This window comes from Primulina huaijiensis, chromosome 18, assembly GCF_012295235.1.
Source record: "Primulina huaijiensis isolate GDHJ02 chromosome 18, ASM1229523v2, whole genome shotgun sequence".
Taxonomy (NCBI): domain Eukaryota; kingdom Viridiplantae; phylum Streptophyta; class Magnoliopsida; order Lamiales; family Gesneriaceae; genus Primulina; species Primulina huaijiensis.
Window position 1 is genome coordinate 3294094 of NC_133323.1, and position 18274 is coordinate 3312367.

General features: G+C 36.3%; 1 protein-coding gene and 1 pseudogene across 2 annotated transcripts; one reads left to right on the top strand and one right to left on the bottom strand.

Annotated features, from left to right (window-relative positions):
• The first annotated feature begins 439 nt into the window (after nucleotides 1–439).
• LOC140964172 (uncharacterized) lies at nucleotides 440–11258 on the top strand. 2 transcript variants are annotated; one of them, XM_073423725.1, is made up of 20 exons: nucleotides 440–581; nucleotides 646–770; nucleotides 1706–1809; nucleotides 3073–3159; nucleotides 3292–3367; nucleotides 3451–3525; nucleotides 4082–4135; nucleotides 4632–4691; nucleotides 4770–4886; nucleotides 6025–6119; nucleotides 6200–6402; nucleotides 7010–7107; nucleotides 7393–7496; nucleotides 7584–7749; nucleotides 7897–8019; nucleotides 8262–8344; nucleotides 8592–8733; nucleotides 9376–9405; nucleotides 9929–9999; nucleotides 10526–11258. In XM_073423725.1, exons 2-20 carry the CDS (start codon nucleotides 732–734, stop codon nucleotides 11052–11054), a joined length of 2256 nt encoding a protein of 751 aa, XP_073279826.1. In that variant the 5' UTR covers nucleotides 440–581; nucleotides 646–731; the 3' UTR covers nucleotides 11055–11258. The 2 variants fall into 2 exon arrangements, with proteins under 2 accessions (XP_073279826.1, XP_073279825.1); XM_073423724.1 differs by having other exon boundaries at nucleotides 440–770.
• On the bottom strand, nucleotides 10958–17816 carry LOC140964173 (30-kDa cleavage and polyadenylation specificity factor 30-like; annotated as a pseudogene).
• Nucleotides 17817–18274: the final 458 nt, after the last annotated feature.

The following is an 18274-nucleotide window of genomic DNA, read 5'->3' on the forward strand; positions in this document are numbered from 1 at the left end:
GGTTTAATCACTTGGCTGCTTCTTCATTGGTATTGAGATTGAGATGCTTATATTTTATGAGAAATTATAAAAATTAATTATGATAGAATTTTATTTCTTAATACTTCACTAAAAATATATCACACAGATAAGTGAGATCAAGATTATATAAATTATTCAATAATTTTTAAAATAATAAAAGATAATAATCATATAGATTAGTTATTATTGTCCATTAATAAATATGTTAAATTGAGATTTGAACATGATTCAATCTTTAAAAAAAGAATTATCCAAATTTATGAGATATTTAATGACTTATGAAAACAAGAATTAAAAATAATAATAAAATTTTTTTTTTAAAAAAAGAAATAATAATAATAAATAAATAAAGACGATGAAGACGACGACAAAGTTCATATTTGTTTCCATATGTAAGTTCAAGCATATATATGTATAGTTCCGAGGATTACAATGATGATCAATTTTTGTTTATTTGTTTATTTTTTTGCGTGCCTGTCTGTCTCTCCTCTCCTGGAGTGCAATTTAATCTTCGATTGCGATCGATTTTGAAATCTTTAGGGTTTACTTTTTTCTGAAAGGCGAAGGTTGAATTGATCTTTGTTTGAATTTCGGATGTTTTCTTGATTCAAAGTTGTTGTGCAGAACTTTTTGCGACAGAATCTAGTGTGTGAGCGAGGGATTTTGAGTTGACAGATCTGTAATTTTATCACCACTCTTCAAAATCGACCATGTTTTGGCATATGGCTGGGTTCTCCGCCGTATCTCCAGTAAGTGCCCATAATCTTTTAGGAGGAAATATTTGTATTGCTTGTATTGTTTCTTTGCGTTCAGATTATTTCTTGGTCGATGAATTCAACGATCTGGGTAATTTTGCGTTTCTTGGTGGAATGTAGAGGTTACTGACTGGTAGTATAACGGGCATTATGGTTCTTGATCTTGTCCTAAATGTTGAATTTATGGGATCATATGTTTGTACTTCAATGTTTGTCCGTGGCACAATAATTGTATTTGTTTTCTTGCTAATGCACAAGTCGTGATTGGACTGCACCTGTTGGCAAATATATTATTGTAGTCCAAATATAGCACGACACGTGGTAATACAATGCGGAGGAAGATGGTTGTTAATAACCCCTTTGCTTACCGTATTATCAACAGTGCTTACAGCAGTTTTCTTAATAAGAAACATTGCTATTTGGACATATGATGTTAGAAAACCATGCTACTGAAAGTTTTACCATCTTGAATTAAGACATATGGTTTAAGGTTATATGGTCTTTCGAAAATCGAGTGAATTTTGACCTGTTCAATATGATTACTGGGGTAACACAAAATACCATAATAAGCTGCCTTGTGATGTGCCACATCATTCAGGCGATGCACCTTTAAGAGTTCACATGTTTAGTTCTTGTTTATTAGCAGCGTGGATTGTGTTCCCCTTAATGGAGTATGGTATGTTATGGTTTTGTCCGACCGTAAATTTGTATACACCTTTTTCCTTTCCTGAGGATCCAGCACTGTAAATTTGTATACACCTTTTTCCTTTCCTGAGGATCCAGCGCTTCTCATTTGATGCTTTCAAGAATTTGAACCCTTCACTTCCTTTTTGATTGGCATAAAATACATTGATGTTGTCTTTCATTATTTTTAATACCAAGCACCATGTTTCGACAAAGTTATTCTTTTTGTAATCATATACATTCAGGTGGAAGCCATTCTAGACAAAGAAAATGTTACACTGGAGGAGTTATTGGACGAGGATGAAATAATTCAAGAGTGCAAAGCTCTCAATGTCCGTCTAATCAATTTGTAAGCTCTTGTTTTCACTCATCCATCATCATTAAAAATGTTGTACGATTTTTAGTTTTGAATCTGTTCATATTCGTTTTGGTATGTTATACTCTGACGTGAGTTGTAATTATTTTATTGAAAGTGTGTTTCGGAATATTTTTATTTCAGGTCCTACCTATTGAAAGTGTGTTTCAGAATATTTTTAGTTCAGGTCCTAACTATTATAAAGCTTGTAGTTTTTTCATATTAAGGGGTAGTGTTTTTTTTATTTATATTTAATCACTTTAACCCAATTTTTTTTTTAACGATATTTGACATCAAATTAATTATGAATTTAATTGAAAATGTATGGTGTAAAAAAAAAAAACCTATTTCCGCATGGGTTTTGCCTTACTTGAAAGTTAAAAAGGTCGTGGTTAACTAGATGATGGATTAGGCTCATGTTGTATGAGACATGTGAGAAAAGAAATATAAGCTCAATCACAAATCTTTATGGTTGATATTGTGCAATAATGCTAAAATGTATGGCTAAATGATTCTACATTTTTTTTTGTAGAGAGTGATGTTATTTAATTTTTTTTATATTTTTAATAATAGATGAAGATGCAATTGGACCATAGTTGTCAAAAGCGTGAGCAAAAAAGTGATAAATTGTCTGGGGTTTAAAGCGCAAAGTGAAACACACGATTTACGGAACAAAAGCGTTTAAAATTAAATATTTAAAAAAAGATCAAAAGTCTTTGAAAATATGATAGATGAAATATCAAATATCAAAATCATTGTCATCTTCATGTTCATCTTCATTTTCCAAATTTTTGTCATGAGCTTTTGTGTAAATTAAACATTTATTTTGAAGTCATACATTATCTGACTGCATGAATCAGATGCAAAAAGGTTATAGTAGGGTAAAGATACGTCATAACAAAGAATACCCTTAGCAGTAGTTGTGCCAATAATAATAATAAAAATGAAATCTTAGATCAATCAGACAACGTTGAGAAGAAAAATATTAAAGTACTTCAATCTTGATAGACAAGTTACTTGGCTGGCAATCCGCTGCAACTGTTTGCAATGTCTCAAGTGAATTTTTGTAGTTACTTTGGCTCTCGTGAATCTTAATGAATCAACTGAAGGTCGTGTGTTCTAGTTCTATTTCATAATAGGCCAACCGATTCTTGTTTGTAGTGGCTCAGGTAGTTTTGCTTTGACTTCTTATTTTTAACACTATTTAGGATCAATCAACATTTCATGATATGATTCCATTTAAAAAATTCCCTGCAGTTTGCGGGAGCGGACTCAAGTTAAAAAACTCATTCAGTACATAGTGGAAGATGCTTCGGAGGACGCTGATAAAGAGTGGACATTCAAGTAAGTTTGTCTAATTAAAACTTCCAGTCTTCTACATAGGTAGCCCTTCCACATATACTGAATCCATCTGAATGAAGTTATGATGATTTTTTCAAAATTGAAGTATGGTAAATATAAACTTTATAATTGTAGGTTTCCCTTCGTTGCTTGCGAAATTTTCACATGTGAGGTTGATATAATACTCAATGCTTTGGTAGAGGACGAGGAGGTAAGAAGCTTTGAGAATGTTTTCATTTTTATAATTATTTATCTGTGACAGATTTCAATGATTTCTCTTTTTTTTTTCAAAAGTTGATGGACCTGCTGTTCTCTTTTTTGGATTCTGGGCGCCCTCATAGTACTTTACTGGCGGGTTATTTCAGCAAGGTATGATCAATGACGATACAGAGAGAGAAATGTGTCGAATGATTTTTTTCTCTTTCCATTTTTGTTAAGCAGCAGTTCATCTGCCGAATTTCATGGTTTTCCTATCTGGATGCACTTCTCTTGTTATATTTTCATTCATATATATTAGTTTTAGATGTCAAATACCACATTTTTGTTGTTCGAGTTAGTCCAGTTATTGCTTATTTTGCACTGACTTCTCTACCATTTGGCGTTTCGTGTTTATATAGTTATTTTACTGATTTGAGATGGTGAGAATTTGACTTCTAAATTTGTTTTGGTTTAAATGAATTGAGGTGGAAAAGACACGGGGAATCGGATGGGTGAGTTTTTTTTTTGGCATTGGGTTGTCTTGCTAATTATGGTTGAATGATTGTCTTTATGTGAACCTGTTGTACATCAATTTTAGCACAGTGCTGTCAGTGCATCTATCAGCTGTTTGAATTATTATCCCATGTTGGCTGTTCGGCACCAAAACCAAATGTATGACATTGTTATTTGGCTGGTGTAATTTGATGTTTGGATTTATATGCTCTAGGTTGTCATTTGCCTCTTGCTACGGAAGACAACTCCTTTGATGAATTATATCCAAGTAAGCCACTACATTACAGTGATCTGTTTGCTATTTTACTACTATCTAGTTATTGACTTATTGCAACTTATGTGTGCTTGATACTTGGTTTGTGGACTTTGACTTAGCAGTGTTTTTGTTTCTAGGATTCAAATACTTGGTCAGCATGTAATTTGACTGGCCATCATACTTTTTGGCACTAGTCTTGTGTTTGATATTGTTAGTTAAATCACTCGATTACATATTATACTTAATCACGAGAAGATCAAAGAATTTGACTGCTTAATAAGTGTAGCAGCGATTCAAGTCGGATGCTTATTAAAGAACTACAAAGATGGTTCTTTCAGTGCTAGACATTTTAGGGGGAAGTAAATTGGTACTTGTGGTTTTTATAAATGCACGAATTTCTACCTCGGAAAATCTTTGGTTTTAATAGTTGGATATTTATTGTATTTCTTGCTTGTCATTTTGGCGTTTACTGTCAAGGAGCTTATATGCTCGTCTAATGCTTGGACAGGCTCATCATGATATCGTCAACAAGCTTGTAGACCACATTGGAATAACATCTGTTATGGAGGTTTGTTGTTCATCCCCTCTTCAGATTATGGTCGATGGCATCTTGGAGCGAAAATCTTAGTAGTTCTCTGTCCAACAGGTGTTAATTCGTTTGATTGGCGCTGACGAACATATTTATGCCAATTATGCGGACTCTGTCCAGTGGTTGGAAAATATGAATGTGCTGGAGATGATTGTTGATAAATTCAGTTCATCAGTAAGTTACCTTAGGCACTTACGATCTTGCTCAACGGTTCCATTTTTTTCCTTCCTTAAGCCTTTGTTGCTTCTTTTATTGGCTTTTTCCTTAAAAGTTGGAGATTGGGGCCCTGAATTCTTTGTTTCGATGCTTGAGATCACTAAGTTTATTGCTGCTTTTGTGTTTTTGCCAATTGGTCCTAATTCTGGGGAAGACTATGCACGCTCTGCAAGTCTTCGGGCTCTGCAAGTGCTGCCTATGTTTTCATTGAAGTTGCATCTTTCTTTTTTAACCAGCCAATACTGTAACATTGTTATGGTCATGATGCCAGGATAGATCAAGTTCCAGAGGGAATGCCATTTGGAAATGAAATTTTACTTCTTCAAGGCATAAATGATGTTAAGCCCATTCAGAAACAATTCGGTTCTTGCATTTCCTAGAAGTTTTGAGAGCATGCATTTTCATCATTCTTTTAATATCTTGCAATGATGTCAATGGCGGTGGCGGGGAGGTCAATGACCGCCTACCGTCTAGGCATGCCTAAGGTTGCAAACGAGTCGAGTTTGAGTAGCAAAACGAGTCGAGTTTGTTTAAAATTTTTGAAAAATTGAAATCGAGTTTTTTGAGCTCGAGTCACTTGATACGTTATCGAGTCGAGTTTGAGCTCAAAAATTAATACTCAAATTGAGTCGAGCTCGAGTATTTCAATTTTTTTCGAGTTTAGCTCGAGTAGTGTGATACTCGGGCTCGACTCGATTGTACCCCTAGACATGCAGCAATGCCCAGGCAAACTACTCGGGCTTGACTCGACTCGATTGTACCCCTAGACATTCAGCAATGCCTAGGCGGTTGAATTTTTTTTTAGTATTTTTATACGTAATTATATATAATCATACAGTATATGCATAAATTAAATGTGAATGATTAGGTTGGCTATTATGTTTTGAATAGAAAGAGTACAATGTATTAATAATTAGGGTTTTTAAAATTTTGTTTGACTTTTTCCTACCTCACCCTCCCGCCTCGGCCACCCTGGCTCACCTTTGACCACCTACAAAACCGCCTAAGGCAAAGGCAGTCTGATCGATGGCCGCCTCCAGCCTAGCCAGCTGCCATTCAGAACACTGATATCTAGAGCTGCTTTATATATTTACAGGACTGCCCTGAAGTACATGCCAATGCTGCTGAAACACTTTGTGCAATAACTCGACATGCTCCTCCAGCGCTGGCTTCAAAAATCTCCAGCCCAAGGTTGGGTTTTTCTTTAAGATTTCTTCTTGCACTCCTTCCCACTTTCTCGTACCTTGACTGAAAAGTGGCTGCTGCAATAGTTTTGTCGGAAGGTTGTTTCGTCATGCTCTGGATGATTCGAGACCAAAATCTGTGTTGGTCAACTTGTTATCAGTCTGTACATCGCTATTAGACCCCAAGAGGTTAGCACCTGGAATGTATTACATGTATAACAGCCAAATGACTCATGAATCTGGAATGGCTGCTAGTCCTGAGACTGTTGAAGGCATGCTCGAGAACATAGGTATGGTTATTACATATATCTTATGAGTGTACCCGCAGTAATTTGTACTCGGAAGATAATTTATTTAGTCAAATGTTTGGAAGGATATGGCGAGTCTTGTACAGTAAGTAACGATCTGTCCTGATTGTTGTCGAATAATTTGCCAAATTACTTCTGTTGCCATGAATAATTGAGAGCCTCATGCTTTCTATTGCACGTTTAAGTCATAAGACGTAAGCAGGCTCAATCTAACAATTGGAACTGTTCACTTTTGCCAGTTATACACATAATAAAATAAGTAATTGTTTTTTTAATAATTGTTACTGCAAATGTACTTTGTCTGTCTTGGATGTCTCAAAACTTCCTGATCGTTGCCTGTCGTGCATTTCATGATAAGCTTGAGAGAGAAATGGAGAAAAAAGAAGTATGGACGAGAGATCTAAAACATTAAAGAAACAAATGAATATTTATTGTCTACATGAGCAACATATGTCCTGAATTTATACATCAGTTAAAGTGTGCGAGAATTGTGTGAGTAAAAATGCCATAATTTTTATTTTTATTTTTATAGCAATCAACTCTTTCTTTGATAATCGACAAGAACACAATAAACTGATATATTGGGCAGGTGATTTGCTCAAGCTTTTGGATATTTCATCTGAGAACCATATCTTGCCAACTACATATGGCAAATTGCAGCCCCCTGTAGGAAAGTGCCGTTTAAAGGTGTCTTCTGTCTTTACCCAAAGAGCACTAATATATTTAAGTATCCAATGCTATTTTTTATGGATCCATGTACTTTCAGTAAACGTGCTTTATTTGAGGATAGTTTATTTTGGAAGAAAACTCGCGCATTTTTTGGAAAAAAGATAGATGTGTTTTTACACCTGCATGTTTTTACACTCTGAAACTTTTCCCTTCACTTTGGTCATGTTCAGAATTATTGCTGTGTGAGAAAAATGATCAACTCTGGAACTTAAATGTGATTGTTGTTTTTCATTTGCCTCGCAGATTATTGAATTCATCTCAGTTTTACTGGCTGTTGGTAGTGAAGTTGCAGAAAAAGAATTTATGCGCCTTGGCGCTTTGAAACGTATTTTTGGCTTGTTTTTCGAGTAAGTTCTTGTCCATTCCAACTTCTGATATTATGTATCGATGTGGAAAAAAGAGTACTCTAAAGCGCACATTTCATATGACTGCAGGTATCCGTACAACAATTTTTTGCATCATCATGTAGAACACATTATAACATCTTGCTTGGAAAGCAAAAATCCTCAGTTTATTGAACATATTATTTGTGATTGCAATCTGATTGAGAAGATTCTTGAAGTGGAAAAAAACTTCATTCTAGCTGTTGATATAAACCAGGTATTGTTTTGCTTATGCCGTTGCAACTTTAGTGTTTCTGGAAGTTTGCGTATTTTGTCTTGTCATGAAACTGTGCTAAGTTCTACATTTTATGTTGTGTTATCAATGATGGCCAGCTAAATTCAGTTTTGTTGAATATGTCTGCAGCCAACTATTCCAGCCGAGGGTAGACCACCACCCAGGGTAGGGAACATAGGACACCTCATCCGTATCGCTAACAAGCTTGTTAATTTGGGGAATAACAACAGTGATATACAGACAATTCTGCAGGTCTTTTGACCATCTTTCTGTTCGGTCAATCCAGCCATTTTTCATTGATACATGAGATAACTTGCATGCTGCTGTCTTCATATGCTATCATCCACTTCAAATCATCTTGGTAGTTGGATCTTGGTAGTTGGTTTGCTTGTAATACTGATTTGTATATGGGCAAAATTGCGGTGCAGTCGGAAAAGCTCCCTTTCATCTGATAAACATGTTTAAAGTTCCTTGATTTATTTTTTAAATGGCAGGAAAATAATGATTGGGTTGATTGGCAGACCAATGAACTCCTTAAGCGCAATTCAGTGGATAACATCTTCCAATGGTCTTGCGGGTGACTGCTTCTAAATGCTTTTGAATTGTGTCTCTTCATTTGAACACGTGCATAAAAATCATGTGCATGATCGCATTCTCTTGTCCTCAATAATTTTGTCATTCTAGTTTAACTTCATTATGACCAGATGCAGCATATGGCTGCGTGGTCTGTTTATACATTTCCTTTTGAGTCGTCTGTTTATACATTTCCTTTCGAGTCTTTTTTCCTGCTTAAACTTCTTATTGTTATATTTGTTATTTTCCAGGAGGCCCACCACACTGCATGATCGTGCAAGAGATAGTGATGATGAGGATTACCAAGATAGGGATTACGATGTTGCAGCTTTGGCAAATAATTTGAGCCAGGCCTTCCATTACGGAATCTATAATAATGATGAAATTGATGGGGTTTGTTTTTTTCATTTCTTTCATATATCTTTTAGTTGTTCGTTTTCTTACTGCACTCAACAAAGAGGGAGTTGAATAAATTCCTGATTTTTTATTTGGAGGTGGCAGCTGATCAACATCTAAACTGATCTTATCTTTGTTGGAATTTCTGTCTGCTTTACTTGTTCTTGGAGATGGACAAAAACATTAGTTTGGGCATTGCATATATTTGGTGTGGAAGGGATGTGCCACAGATGTACTAGGGTTTTTAGCCTAAAAAACACTTTTTGGAATGGATCATTTAAAAATGCTGGTTTGGCTGTGATTAGTTACTTCAAGGTCCATGATTCTGGATTTGGCAATGATTTTTTTGACAGAATTTTTGATTGTATTAAATGTGACATGACTTGAAAGCAGTATAATTCAAAGAGTTGCGCAGCAGCTGCCATTCACCAACCAAAGTCAAACTATTACTTCCAAGGGGAAAGCCACTTTTAATTATTCTGACACGAAAGGATTTGCAAAATATTTCTAGGCTTGCACAATTTTAAAATGCTAATGAATCAGTTGCTTGTAGTCCTGTCTACTTGACGACAGAACATGGTTGGGTAAATTACTGTTAATTTATTTCTAAGTGTTGAACCAATGTCGTCCTTCATGCAGGCTCATGGATCATTTGAACGGGATGATGAGGTATGGACTGCAAAGAAATGAGATCACAATTAATTGAAGATTATTTATTTTTATGACTACATATTGATATCAAGTTCATTTTGTGATATGCTGCCAATAGTGTTCTAAATGGCAGTCGCCTAGGCGGTAGGCGGCCCTCGACCGCCGTGCCTTTTTCTAAGGCGGTCTTTATAGGCGTGCATTTTCTAATACTTGTTTGTCATGGTTGCATAGTTTGTTGTTGAACATGATGGGGCTGGATGGGTGGGCTGATGGAAAAATATTTGGTCCTAGCTAATCATGTTTTCTTTCTTTGATTGAGAATGCTATGTGCATGTTTATGCATTCTCATGTGTACAAATGCAAGCTGTATTCATTGCAACTAACAGCTATACACTATTTGAAAGTTCATTTGAGTAAACATTAGATCCTTGTTTCTTCATCATCATGTGCACACCCTGTAAATGCATATGTTTATGCAGTTTATGGCTGTCAACAACATTGTGCATTTTACTGATGAAGTTGCTAATTTTAACATTTGCAGGATGTGTACTTTGACGACGAATCTGCTGAAGTTGTCATTTCTTCACTTCGTTTGGGGAATGACCGGGAAAGGTAAATGAATAAACTTGATTTGGGTTGATATCATTTATACCTGTGAAATGATGAAAATACACTCTGTGTTGCTTGGTGCTTGTTAAATTTTTTTTTGGATTTCTACCAGCCTCACAAAAAAATAGTGTCAATGGGTATGCTATCTCGTGGTAGATGAAGTTTGTTTGTGACAAATGCTATGTTGTAAACATAAAATTGTTTAACCATGTACAGTATTCTTCAAGATAAAAAGAAATTTAACTCAATTGAGATTTCCTGGATACAGAATATTTTTTTAGGTGTAATTTATGAAATATGGCATATCAATAGCAAATTAGCAATCATGATATATTGCTACAATCAGCATCAGAGCTGGCAGAAGGATTGATTGCATAAACACAATTGGTCTTTTATGTGAATTTTCTTCTTGTGGCCTGTTATTTTATTCCATGTTCTCGAACGGCATGAAGTCCCGTTTAGCTTATTATAATATCTTAGTTTCCATTTTTATCTTGTGGTTATGGCTTGACTTTTGCTGTCTTTATAGTGGATCTATTTTCACAAACTCCAATTGGTTTGCATTTGAGGACAAAGGAATAGATAATGATCATTCAACCAGTTCAATTGCTTCCACATCCCCCAATATTGAGGGGCATGAGGCTGTAAACGTGAGAGCTGATGATGATGTCATGCTCGAGGAAGACAAGGATTCAACTGACATGGTGACTTCTGAACCTCCTGAAATAAAACCAACTCCGGATGAGTCCGACTTGAAAGAAACCACATCTATTGGGTTTAACAGTATACATGAGCAGGCTGAGTGCAGGGGAAGTTCTAATTCGGTTGATTCGCTGCAATCCACGAATTCTGCTGATACATCTGACTTAAGTCAATGCTCATTACCAAATGGTGAGCTTCAAGTGGAATTACAAGCTCAATCTGCCAATGATAGAGCGGATGAAAAGGATGTTTCACAGTCTTCTGTTGATGGGCTGGTACGTATTTGTAAAACCGATGGTGGAGGATCACCTGATTCAAAGGACATCGACTCTGATGCTAACTCTTCGCAATCTTGAGTAATTGCTGAAGGGCACAAACCTTTAGAAAAGTAGATTCTCATGCTGGAACATAAGACTCTTCTCAACATGTAGAATGTGGAGATTAGAATTGATTCATGAGAATAGGTGGTAGATTTTTACAGCGAGCTAAGAATATGTTCCTTTTGGCCTTAGGTGACTGCTACCTATCAATTCACTCGTAACCTAACCTTTTAGCAGCGACACTGCTAGCTAGGTAAACCCAGACTTGCTGCTGAAACGTTAAATGTTTTACAGAAATTTGTTCACACCTGTAATTCCAAGAGGTAATTTGTTCAAATGCTTTACTTCATTCGGTGACTACACCAATCTATGTTTATGGCACACTGCTATTTAGTATTGAAAGAATTCTGACTGTAGATTAAGGACTGCTAAACAATGTATTTGATATGTTGACACAAGTCCATTGAATCAATGTGATGATAATAACTACTGTGTATAACTCATCTACAAAAAAATCTCTAAATGACGCAAATATTTGAAAACGAAGATTTTGAAGGTCTGCTGACATCTTTAAAAGAAATTTTACTAGTTACATCCCATTTGCAAAATTTATGTTCCTAGAACACTAGGAGGAAATATTTCCCACGGCAAACAAATACAGAATGCTTCATTTTGGCAACTTTATCAGTGGATGGGTTCATCGGAGATGGTGGCAGAATCCGCCTCCCATTTACGACTCTTCTTCTTTCTTTCTCCCATGTCTAGACCTTCTTGGAGCCTCATCTTCGCTGCCGCTTTCATCATTCCTGTAGTTTCCAGCACTGAAATGATCATCTTGTTGAGTTTTACCACTCTGCTGATGTCGCCCTTCATCTTCTGGTCCACCGCCGGAGCCTACCATCTCTGGACCCTTAACTTGATCTGAATTCTCACTTCTATAACTAGTTGGTGCCCTCATATCTCTGTTAACCCGATAAGAATTTTGGGGAAGTTGTGATTGAGGCGGTGGATAAAAAGGAGGCATACCAACTGGCCTACCGGCTCTAGTCATGGTAGCAGCTCCAATACCCATGAAAGGAGCCCTTGGACCCATAACCGTACCAAATCCACCTGAAGGTCGACCAGGGAACATCATACCAGGGGCAGGACCTACAAAATCACCAGAGAACCTAGGACCATATGGTCCAAACCCACGGGGAGCCGTCATACCAAAAATGTCAGGCACAGGAAAACCATCAGGATTCATAGGTCGATACGAAAATCCATCACCCCCCAACATGTTAGGAGGAAAACCTCGAACACCTACAAAAGGCCGAGGTCCACGTGCAAGGGGGGTTTGAGGAGGCCACATCATTCCTCTACTCCTTCCCCTGCCTTGAACTCCAAAGGCCTGTCCAGGGCTTTCATCTTCTTCTTCACTTTCTTCCTCCTCCTCTTCCTCATTATCTTCAAAGGGCACAATATCCGATTTTTCATTCCCATTTTCAAGGTTTACTCCCTTTGCCATCTCCTCCTCTCGTTTTGATTCTGCTGCAAGAGAGACAGCCTGGGAAAATAAATTTCAGTCAAGGGTACATAATTTATAATACAAAAATTATACAATTGCACTGCTCATGAAATCATGTTGCTCTCTCAAAACACATGCAAACCAGAACAAGGTGGTTGTGCATCAGCATAGTTTCCAACAACTGCAACATTCTTGTAAAACAAGTAAGAGATGGAATACATTAACAAGAAAGCATCAGCTGCAAAATTTCCAACCGAGGACTAATTATTTACACTAAGAAGGCATTTGTAATATTTAGAGGTAATAGCTTGATACAGTGATGCACTATTGTAAATGGTCAATACAAGAAGCCAAATAATTTAATATAAGATATTTGGCTTAAATATACTCGAATTATTGATATGTTCATTGGCCCAATTAGTAAGATATTATATTTAAATGATGAAGCCAGTGACTGAGGATGGATAGGAAGCCTAAATCGTCTGCAGATTGATCCTAAAAAGTTTAGTAACGATTCTTTAAATATTTTAAATCTAAATTTTAAGGATTAAAAATACCATAAGATCACTATCTGGCTCTAGGTAGAGAAAGGATGCCAACTGCTCGCCAACAGAGGGCTCCAGTTCTTGGCAATCTCTACTTATCTGCGTTGAAATAACAAAGCAATGTTCAAAATCATTCTGTAAATCTACAGAGCATGCTAAGTTGCTCACATTTAGGAATTTGAAGGGCAGCTGCGCAATATTAAATATTCAAAATGAGGTAGGAAATAATATATGATAACATACCACAAACCATCTAAAATAACTGAAAATTGAGAGTGATTGTGTGCATGTGCACTCGTGACTAGGACTAAGATAAACATGGGAACAACAAACTTAGGAAAGATTTTAGAAAAGAGTCTTGGCTTCACCTGCCCCTTTCATCACATAACCTTCCACAAGTCCACAACATGCTAATAAATTAAAGTGTTGTCCAATTTATAAATCAATCTGATTTAGGAATAAGTTGTGTTCCAAGCACCAATATAATCAAAACATTATAAGCTTCTTGACCAATGTCAGAAGTTTTCAAGATCTAATAACAAGAATTAATACCTTAGGAATTATTCCAGAGATATATTGAACTGATAATCTTGAAATTCTATCTTTTTATCTCTCACATCAAAGGATCCCCTATTAACAAGAATTAATCCCTTTGCACCATTCGAAAACTGCAATGCAGCATAATTAAAGGGATCAAAGAGTTTTATCAACCCCTTGAAACAATAAGGTATCCTTGGAAGTTATAAACCTATTTCCCTAATCAAATGGTGGAAATAAGAAGAAAGTATAGTTTCAAAAGTTAAGTTATATTCATGAATAAGCAAGACAGAAGAATGTAAAGTAAATACCTTCACAGGTAAGTTCTCATTGTACGGGTTTCTCAAATGCCGAGTTTTGTTGAAGGATAGTTCACAGAGCTGCAAGCAACATGGTATGGTTTGTTCTTGCTTAAAAAATTGCTAATATAAATACATTTTATAATTCATCACATAGTAAAACATAGTTGGCCTGAATGTACATACAGAAAAAAGGGCTCCATGGGCTTGCAAACACGAACATAATAATAAGGTGGTACCATAATCATTATAGCAGAGTAGAATTCCTCACTAACTTTACTTGCTGCATATTAGGATAAGAACGCAACATAATGAAGTATATACTGCTCAGAAATGCCAGGGCATAGAAAAAATTGTAAAATATGAAGAATCTGTTAACATCCAATATTACTCTTTAAAAAAATTTAAACATAAAATCTGGCCTCTAATGGCATTAAATAGAAACTAGAAATTGGTCATAATAAGCTAGAGACATCAGTTTAGATGTAAGCCTCAGAAACAATTTGATGAGAATAAATGAATCATCAAACTGAGGAAATTTATATCAAAGGTCACTGAAGCTACTTGACCAGACAAATGCTGTGCTTCAGAATGGTGCTGATAAGAATCAAACAGCAGGAATCTCATTCATTCATTCAGAAAAATAGATTGGATACTAATGATCCCTTGGAAAATGAGAACATATTGAACTTCAAATATATTGCCAAAAAACAAGGACCTTTAACCATTTGAGAGAAAAATTCCGTCCATAATGAGCAGTTGTTCCGTGTGCATGCTTCCAGTTTCCTCCACTTACAGAGCCACCAATTCTGGATGTCATCTTTGCACAGCCCTAGTAAACCACAATATATCTACTAAAAATAAATCGGTGCCACCGTTAAAATAATGGAATGAGCCTAAGCTTGTTTGTTTTAATATAAAAAAAAACATACACTGGTCATCAATTTTCAGTAACATGCAAAACCCACCTGAAAATGTCTAGTCTTATTGACTGAAAAAATCAAAATGACATTCTCAACAGAGTCAAAAGCTTCATTGAGTTTAGCCTCATTGCTTCGCTGAGTTGCCCATACACCTTGTTGAGCAGAGAGTTCCAGATTCTCAACATTGCAACTTTTGACCACGAAGTACCTATAATAACCATATGAGCATGGAGAGTTTAGAAGTCATAATGCCTCAACTAAATAAACCTATCTTGAGTGGTTTGATGGCTGGGAGATTAAGGGACAGAGAAGAGATAGGTTCTGATTAAAAACCTCTACAAGGATATTTACCTAATATAAAGATCATTACATGATGCTGTCTGTATATAACTTATGATTGAAAACAGTCATTCATTTCTTCCAGTGGTACATTGAATAACTTCACATAGGACATCCCCGTATCTGATTTTCTACATTAGTGAAACTACAGGCATCACAGAAAAATATGGTTTCCCAACCTTTTCCTCCATCTTCCCAAAGATACATAGTAATTTACGATAACAATCTATATGTGTGATCACAGGCAGCTGAAATATTTTTCCTATTGAGCTTGAAAACTTATGAGTCTTTCAAATGAGAATGATCCTGTTGATTTCTAGCCATTAAGGATTCAATGAGTGATATAACATTATCATCCTGGCATAATTTTAAGTATCAATGCAAGCCATCCACTGATAAATTCAAATATTCTACTCTAACCAAGACACCTATAATTATTCATGAAATATGCGCAGACTAAGCCTAAGGCTATAAAATATTGTCGGGCATATACACAATTCGACACAAAATCATTTTGGAATAAGAAAGTATCAGCTATCCTATACAAGAAATTATTTTCCATCAAATACATCTATAGTCCAAGAGAGCGCTCAATTTGTCTACCGATAAATGAGAAGAGGACCTTAGAACGTCTTCTATTATTATCTTTTTATCTTTGTTCCATTGCTATTATCAGCATCTTGCTTTCTACAAATTTTCGCAGAATCGAAGCTAATGAGTAGAAGAAATCCAACCACTACATGATTTAGAAAAACTTTTTTGGATAGAAATTTTATATAAATAAATAAGTAATAAAATAGGAAAAGAAAGTTCTCAGAAAAAGAGATTGAAAAATAAACTACTTCATTCTTTCATTCTCTTCTCCGACCAGGTAATTCGGGTGGCTAAAATAACAGATATACGGTCTTAGAGAGCTTATTTCCTCTACTGTCAGAGTAATGTACCAGGATACTTGCTTTCCAAGAAATTCAAAGCAATTATACCAAAAATTGCAGTAACCGCAAAACAGTGTAGCTATTTTTATTGATCAAAAGCATTTCATGGTCTTAAGAACATGAACACCGGTTAGTGCATCAATTTAATTCTCTTTAGAATGTACAAAAACGAAGATCAGCCAAAAGAACAAAGATAACAAAAACTGAGAAATACATCGACCAGAGAGTAATACGAAGAAATTGAGTATGAGAAAGCAGTTAAGGTCTATGACAATGGTCTTAAGAAAGACATTACAGCTGAGGTAGTAAAGATCTCTTAAACTAACAACCACATATAAATACATGAACTGTTTTGTAACCTAAATGAAGACCTTGTTCTGAACAGACCTAGATGTTCCTTGGGGCAGAGGTGTAGCAGTCCTATTAGCTTGATTTTGCTGGCCATTGGGAATATTCTGTAGTTGAGCTTGTCCACCCAGTTGCTGAAGCTGTTGTCCTAGCTGTGGTTGTTGATGCACACTACCATCCCCTGCGGTGTTAATTTTTTCCAACTGATTTGTATCATTGGGTCCTTGTGGAAACTGAGGTTTATCTGTTGCCTGGGTATAATTAGTATTACGGTTTTGAAAAAATTTGTTAGAGTTTCCGTAGTTGTAAGAAGCCAATTGTTGGATCTTCTGGAGAACTTCTTCCACAGGAGGCGGAGGTCCAGGCAGCTTTGCATGCCTGTACCTACAATCTGGGCCATTTGGACAAAATCCCAATTTAAACCTGTCAAATGTCATAGCCAGTTAGAAAAAAACCATGAAGTGGTGACACGATGCAAACCATGAAAAGGAAGAATCAAAGATGTTATTTTTTCTTTCCCAATACATCGTAGCAATATATTTGCTCAACAGCAGATGATAAGTATCTATAAACAATACAACAATAAAAAATATATCGACATTGTTTGTGAAAATTCTACCAGGATCCCCCGGAAACAAAAGGCATTAGCACAGCAGGGATTCAGACTGATACACAGTTAATGTCATGTTCATTGTAATGTGGTATGGTACATAGTAAATCAAAATCAATTTTAAAAGTGATAGAGACATAAACGCAACGTTTACAGCGGTAGCATTTAAATTGCAAGAGAGATACAATTTTTACTAGACCAAACAGGGGAGAGGAGAAAAAAACAAACAAAAAATTGATGATGAATATCAGCAAGACGGAGCCAATGACATACATATTGCATTCCTTGATATCCTCATTCGTGTGCTTATATACGCAATCCTGCTCTCGGCACTCTCCGTACAGACGAAAGAACCGGCAAACGGGCATCCGCGACTTATCGTACTGATGAAGGAACCCACAAGCATCACCTTTCATGCACAACGATCGCAACCAGTGGCGACACACCGTCTGCCGGAAGCTACGTCTTCCACCGCCAATTCCTTCCGCCGCCGGCACGGGTGCGTTGGAAGGGTTATTGTAATTGGCGACGGAACCCGCTGCGGGGTCCGGCAACGATTGGATCACGGGTACGGATGCGGTCGGGTGTGTGGGCCCCGGGTCCAACCCGCCCTCGAAGTCAAAGCTTAAACCCCCTTCTGCGTCATCCATTTCTATGTAAGTGTGTGTGTGAAGAATGTATGTGGACCGGAGGATCTCGACTTCTGTCGAGCTGGGTTTTGGAGTGGCCAACGATGTCACGTTGTGCTTCACTTGTTGTACTTGTTAGGCTTTAAAAGAATGAAAAATTAGTCAGGGACACCTGTAAATTGATTATAAATTACATTTGAAATTATTTTGTATTTTTTTCAAATATATATTTAGAATAATTTTATCATTTTAAATTTACATTATAATTCAATTCATAACTCTAATTGTATACATTAGCATGACACTATATAAATTCTTAGAGTAGGTCTTTTGTGATATATATCGCGAGTGTATATCTATGAGATGTAATATGACATTATATAAATTCATACAGTAGGTCTCATGTAGGGATGACAACTTTCCCTACGGGTTTAGGGCTTCACGGGAAAAACCCAAAACGAGGATGAGGATCCCCGATTTTTTCGGGTTTGGGTTCGGGTTCGAGAATTTTTTTAAATCCTCGGTGTAGTTCGGGGTGAATATGAAATTAATATCCCCATCCTCGAAATCCCCGAATCCGCCCC